The sequence below is a fragment of the Telopea speciosissima genome, chromosome 5 (genome assembly GCF_018873765.1).
Source record: "Telopea speciosissima isolate NSW1024214 ecotype Mountain lineage chromosome 5, Tspe_v1, whole genome shotgun sequence".
Lineage (NCBI taxonomy): Eukaryota > Viridiplantae > Streptophyta > Magnoliopsida > Proteales > Proteaceae > Telopea > Telopea speciosissima.
In genome coordinates this window covers 66,796,847-66,803,359 of record NC_057920.1, presented here as the reverse complement: position 1 = coordinate 66,803,359, position 6,513 = coordinate 66,796,847, and the positions used below count along the sequence as shown (strand labels likewise).

Sequence of the window (6,513 nt, the reverse complement as noted above, 5' to 3'; positions counted from 1 at the left end):
TAGCCTCAAAGAGAAGCTTTGGAAGCAAATAGATTTTGATACATCCTAATGTCCGGAGTTCCTTTTATCAAATTTTAAGAGCCATTTCATTTGTGGAAATATTGGAGGACTGAGGATTGTTGCTATTATTTCTGGGCAGTGATTCTCTCTTGGCTTATATTTCTAATGCTTTGATGGCCCTAATATTTCTGGTTCATCTCTGCTTTTGGCTCCCAGTCTCGCTCTGGTTTCAATACCATTTTTTTGCTCATTTTTGTTATGGGCTCTCAAGCTTTGGCTCAGAGCTACGATGGTTCTGTGAAGCATGTATTTGTTATTACTACTTTTCTCCGTTTTCTCAGTCTTTAGCCTCAGTATGATGATTTTGGAAATCAGCCTATTTGTACTACAGGCTATCTCACAGTACAAGCATCTCAATTATGTTTGACCCAAAAAAAGGGTAAAAATGAAAAACTAGTTGGCCTGGCAATTCACAGAACAAGACTAGTCTCTTTTATTAAATTAAGATTTTCATTTCAATAGAATTATCATTTATATCTTTTCACCCAAAAATTAAATGAAAAATAAAATTATCAACTGCTTAAAAATATAATGCAAATACCATAGTAATACTCTGATATCAAATTAAACATAAATGGATGAATTAATAACTCCATATTAGAAGTGCTTCTAATGGATCTGAGATCTATTAGCTGCATATCTATAATATTGTCAGGCAAAGTTGGCAGACACATACCTTTTAGTTGGCCACATTTAGAAGCATGAGTTTCAATTCCGGCCAGGGTTCAGATCCAACTCAAGAGATAGTGAGTGATGCAAGAAGCATTATTAACAACCCATCACTGAACAATTGTACACAAAGCCACCTGATCCCTCTCTGATGGAAAGCACATCCCACTCTGGTCCACCCCCATTCCCATCCTCTAGACGCCAAGAGTGAAGCACAATATCTTTACCATCAATCCCTCTATGTCCACCAACCACAATTAACTTGTCACCACATGCCACGAATGCTAAAACCCAACCATTAGTAGAGTCAACCCTAACTGGCAATCTTTTCACAACATTCCATGTATTATTGCTTTTATCATATTTCTTGATCCCATTTGTAGTTAGATCAGCAGCATAAAGTTGATTATTTATTGGCAACAGCAACCAGAGGAGGAGACTGCATAGGTCCACCCCAACCGGCCGGAATAATGTCATTTATCCTCCTCCATGCCCTCATCTCTGTATTATACTCTTCTCCACAAGTTAAACTCTCAGCTTGGCTAGAAAAGCCTCCGACAACATAAAATTTTCCATCCATAAAGAAGCCAGAACTACAGGGCAAGTTCATTTCTAACAAACTTTCCCGAGCACATAGTTCGGAATTGTAAAGCTCAGTGGACTCCAATATACGGCCATTCTTGTCACTTCCTTCAGTTACAATAGCAATTTCTCCAGAGCTACTTGAACCAAACAAACAATGGAGTAGTTTCATTAAGGGGCATCTACACCATCGATGATTAACCAAACTGTACATCCAAATTGCAAATCCTCCTCCTGATATCTCCCGACCAAAGACCAGTAGCTCAGTTCCTACAGCAAGAGATTCCTTGTCTGCATACATAAAGCATTCATCAGAAGGTAGACTTTCTCGCTCTAAATCTGAGAGCAGCTCCGGATTTTTTTCTCCCCCTTTTTTGAAACAGAGACTAACATATATCCAATAAGACAGCATCTGAACACGACCTTGAACACCCAAAAAATGGAGGTAGGGGAAAGTATCTGAAGCAAAACCACATATTTGAATCTAGAGTTCAACCAAACCACAGTGAGCATCTATTACTCCCATTTCTTAAGCTGGTCCATGCCTTCTGGACGACTGCCTTCCACCTTCTTTGCACCCCCTTCTTTCCAGTTTGTGGACAAAACTGCCCCATGTGACTCCACAAAAGATTTCCTCATCGCTCGCCGGGTGTCCTCATCAGCTTCTTGATATATATCCCGAAACAGTTTATTCAAAGCCACATCTCCGTCTAGCTTTTCTTTTTTATCCTCCTTGACTTGGGCTTCAAGCTTAATCTTCTGTTCCCTCCTAAATTCCAAAGATGTCCAGTTGATGGCCTCAGCTTTTGCAAGCCATATCTCGACTTTGGTTGGAAAAACATCATATCTGCATTTCTCAGGTATTATATTCCCAAATAAGCGAATTTGAAAATGACATGAATCTTCTCCAGGAACATCAATGGAAACTCTTAAAAACTGTACACCAAACTCAACAGCCACATTTTTGGATGGTATTCCCTTGGCAAAAATAGTCACAACTACTGCTTCTGGCTTCTGATAGTATTCATGCCGGTATTTTGGTTTAGCTGGTGTCACCAGTGTTGGCTGGCTATTCTGGCTCAGAGAAGAATCGTTTACAGTTCCATCTGATAAATGTGATCCAACAGGAGTCACAGCACTTGGTACAGTAGGCTGCCAGGACCCTGGAATTACAATTAAGAGAAAGGTTAGACTTAGACACTTTGATTGAACAAGCAATCCCACCATGCCTTCTGCTCAAAACATAGAAACAAAATAACTCCATAACACCACCACCAACACAGTTTTAATAGTACAAGAATCTGAATTATTTATGACTAAAAAAAGGGAAAAAGATTGGACAGAGACTAAAGAAGCAGGTTGGGCTGCTATACTGTTCCGCAATAACTCATTCATTTGTGCTTATTCTAATTTTGGTTACACAGGAACAGCACAAGAGGCAGAAACTCAAGGGTTGCTACTCGGGCTGCAGCAAATAGGAGAGTCTCTAAACGTATCTCTCAACATCTGGACTGACTGTGAGGAACTAGTTCATTGGCTGCACCCTCCAACAACACAATGGTCGTGGGAGATTTTCACCATCTTATGGGATATTAGACATATTTTGGGAGACTTTCGTACTTTTATGCTTTCTAAAAAAGACAGATCTATTGTGTATCTAGCACATAAGCTAGCAAATCAAGCAAGATGTACAGATTTTAACTTAATCTAATTAGTTTTCTTTCTATCAAAAAAAAAAAAAAAAAAGAGGGAAAAAGATGAACTACTAGTTGGCCTACCAATTCACATCACATCACATGACTATTCTCTTTTATTTAATTTTTCCTATAGAATTATCATGTATATCCTTTCACCAATACTAGTAAAAACATAATTTTATCCTTCCACAAAAAAATTAAATGAAAAATAAAATTATCAACTGTTTAAAAATAATAATCCAAATACCTTAACAATAATTTTACATAAAATTAAACATAAATGAATGAACTTTTTTTTTTTTTTTTTGGTAAACATAAATGAATGAATTTGTGACTCTCTATTGAGCTTAGATATTATCAGATTTGCTTCTAATGGATCTGAGAGTTACCTGTTGGCATTTCTCTAGCTTCTGTTTGAGATTTCTGTTGGTAATCAATCCATATTTCAGGAATTCCTGCTATCTTGCACCATTCCTCACCTTCTTCCTTCCAGCTATGTTCTTCAAGTTTCGCACAATCAGTATTAGTCAGTGATTGAAAACTTTCTGCTAGCCTTTCACCTGAAAAAGATTGGATTTTAGGTCAAACTGTAATTTTCAAATGTTTAAGAAATCTTATCTTTAATTTTGATAAGATTTATAAATAGTGGAAATCTAAGACTTGAAATTTATTGGACAAATGCCACACTCAGTCTATTTGTACTCAGGGCGTCTAAATTTTGTTTGACTTAAAAAGGGAAAAGATGAACCACTAGTTGGCCTGCCAATTCACACCACATGACTCATCTCTTTTATTTACATTAAGAATATTATCAACTGCTTAAAAATAATAATGCAAATACCTTAGAAATACTTTGACTTAAATAAAACATAAATGAATGAACTTGTGACTCCCTATTGAGCTCAGATAATTTCAGATGTGCTTCTAATGGATCTGAGATTTACCTGTTGGATGTTCTCTAGCTTCTGTTAGATATATTTGTTGGTAATCAATCCATATTTCAGGAATGCCTGCTATCTTGCACCATTCATCGCCTTCTTCCTTCCAGCACTGTTCTTCGAGTTTCACACATTCAGTAATAGTCAGTGATTGAAGACTTTCTGGTAGCCTTTCACCTGGAAAAGATTGGATTTCGGGGCATAGTGTAATTCTCAAATGTTCAAGAGATTTGAGGTTCAAGAACTCTGGAAGAGTAACCAGCTTTGGGCAGTCAACGATAGTAAGTTGACGAAGACTAGGCATGTCACAATCCTTGATTGCTGTCCATTTCTCCAAACAAGGCATTCCATCGATTTCTAATACCTCTAATTTCAAGAAAGCACCATAAAACTCATGGCTTATCCCATTCAATGAATACATTTCATGTATGTACAATGATTTGAGGGAAGGGAGTTTTCCAAGGTCTGGAAGATGGGTGCAATTGCAATTTCTTAGGTAGATAACTGTAAGTCTGGAAAATTTTTCCGAAGACAACCAATCTGGAAAGCTTTCAGCACCATATTATCTTTAACTGTTCGATTAAGAGATGAGGCTCAATTAGATTAAATTCCGTCCCACATTTACTCTCTGATGAACTCCATTGGAACTCCAGTTTATGAATTGCATCCTTATAAACTAATTGAGCTTCATCATCATCAGCCTCATCTTTGGTAACATTCTCCATCTTTGCTATGCAAAGTGATCCTCTAAGCTTCTTCATGCATTTCAGCTCTTCAATTCGGAATCCTTCTGCTTTTCCCACAATGAATATGCTCAGTGTATGTAGATTAGTTAACTGTCCCATTCTTGGAGGCATGGAATTCAATTGATGCACTCCATCCAGATCGAGATACTGACGATTATTCAGCTTACTCATTTCATTGGGTAACCCAATAAGGTCTGAGCAATCTCTAAGCTTCAATGTTTCCAGATTATAGAGTTTACTGACCGACTCTGGCAACTTTCTGATTCGGGTGTTGGAGACATCAAGGTATCGTAAATGTCTCAAGTTGCAAACAGAGGTTGGCAACTCCTTGATTTCTGTACAACTCAAATCCAACACTCTCAAGAATCTCAATTTTACAAACAAGTTGTGAGAAATGTGCTTGATGGGGGGGCTTCCACACTCATTCTGCAATTTAAGTGTGCGTAACAGCTCTGCTCCCTCAATCCTGCTTTCAAATAGTTTCATATTGAAGTTGCAAATTTTGTCACCAACCAACAATATGGAATGTAAAGTCACTGGAGATATCTTATTTGGTCCACCATCCTCCATTGATATAGCATATTCATGATCTGGACAACATTGTTTTATTACCTCACAGACATCCTTATGAACTCTGTATGTTGACTCATAATTTTCACAAACAATAGATGATGACATCTGAAAAATAAAAAGTCTGTGAAGTTCTTTGAAATATATTCGACCCCTTTCCGCTAGTTGCTCTTCTCCCGTCTGTATAAATCCCACGCCAATCCATAACTGGATCAATGTATCCTCCTCAAATTCATAATCTCCAAGAAACAGATTGCAAGTGTAGATAACACATCTCTTTAGATGTTGAGGTAGATTGTGAAAGCTTTTACATACCTCTGAGGTATTAGCAACTTCAGAAGTTGATCCTTCATTAATCTTGGTGTCCATGGATGACGCTTGTTCTTTTCCAGGCTTGGACTGTACAATCTCATGATAAATATGAACAGGAAGAAGTGGGTCCTTATCTGGTCCCTCTGCCATTTCAATTTCACCCATTTGGGCCATTTCTTCAGAAGAAGCAAATCTGACAAGTTGTCCAATGGTTTCCAATTGCAAGGAGATGTTGCTTAGTGCAACTGAATTATCATAGATTGAGTTTATGATATCAAGTGCCTCATCTCTTTCAAGATGATCTTGCAGTGGAAGTTCACTCAAAGGTGTTTGTTCTGAAACACATGAAGCAATGTGCTCCAACATATGCCCTAGGCCTTCAAATAGAGGTTGATGTTCAAGACATTTGTGTTTTGCTGGATCTCCCAATTTCTGAAGCTCTGCATCTCTGAGCATGGTCAGGGACATCTCTAACCTCTGCAACACCTGTAGAAGTGGGGAACAAATGAGGGTGATATCCCCAAGCCCCATTCCATTAGGCTTTCTTAGTACATCCCTTGTCTTTTTAAATAAATGAGAATTCAATTGATCCAGTAGAAAATCTGGTGAATATTGACCTGCCAAATTCAATGAGGATTAATGAAATGTGCATTTTCCATGAATTGTTAATATAAGATTATAAAAAAGGTTATAAGAACAAACTTGAAAGATCTATAGCAACACTGAAAATATAGAAAAACCCCTCAAAGTGAACAGAATGGAGTTTGAAGCTTTAATCCCATCATACAGTGCATGCATTCTTGGTCTCCCCAGTATATCATGTCCTAAAACAGATTATACAATGTTCTGGTATGAATTCTAGCTATTAGAACAACAATATTGTACTATATTTTAGTATGAATTTTAGGCTTTTAACACAATAATCACTCTTACTGAAAA

At 37.4% G+C, this 6,513-nt stretch overlaps 2 protein-coding genes and 1 pseudogene across 2 annotated transcripts in view; all 3 read right to left on the bottom strand.

Annotated features, from left to right (window-relative positions):
- Positions 1-828: 828 nt before the first annotated feature.
- On the bottom strand, positions 829-1,723 carry LOC122663334 (annotated as a pseudogene).
- Positions 1,724-1,726: 3 nt separating this feature from the next.
- Positions 1,727-4,367, bottom strand: LOC122663333 (protein SGT1 homolog B-like). Its single transcript, XM_043859013.1, has 3 exons — positions 3,953-4,367; positions 3,398-3,568; positions 1,727-2,474 (listed from the first exon to the last, which is right to left on the bottom strand). Exons 1-3 carry the CDS (start codon positions 4,365-4,367, stop codon positions 1,828-1,830), a joined length of 1,233 nt encoding a protein of 410 aa, XP_043714948.1. The 3' UTR covers positions 1,727-1,827.
- Positions 4,368-4,497: 130 nt separating this feature from the next.
- Positions 4,498-6,513, bottom strand: part of LOC122663332 (putative disease resistance protein At3g14460) — a 41,651-nt gene continuing 39,635 nt past the window's right edge. Inside the window, exons 2-3 of the mRNA XM_043859012.1 lie at positions 5,781-6,191; positions 4,498-5,726 (exon numbers count right to left, since the gene is read on the bottom strand). Coding sequence (XP_043714947.1) covers positions 4,498-5,726; positions 5,781-6,191 — 1,640 coding nt within the window. The remainder of the gene's footprint in view (positions 5,727-5,780; positions 6,192-6,513) is intronic.

What these genes read in the sequence shown, in the direction of transcription:
- LOC122663333 (XM_043859013.1), bottom strand. Translation starts at nt 4,367, where the DNA reads ATGTATTCATTGAATGGGATAAGCCATGAGTTTTATGGTGCTTTCTTG. An exon ending in AGCTAGAGAACATCCAACAG is followed by an intron (nt 3,569 to 3,952) that starts GTAAATCTCAGA and finishes AATCTTTTTCAG; the next exon opens with GTGAAAGGCTAGCAGAAAGT. An exon ending in AGCTAGAGAAATGCCAACAG is followed by an intron (nt 2,475 to 3,397) that starts GTAACTCTCAGA and finishes TTGTAATTCCAG; the next exon opens with GGTCCTGGCAGCCTACTGTA.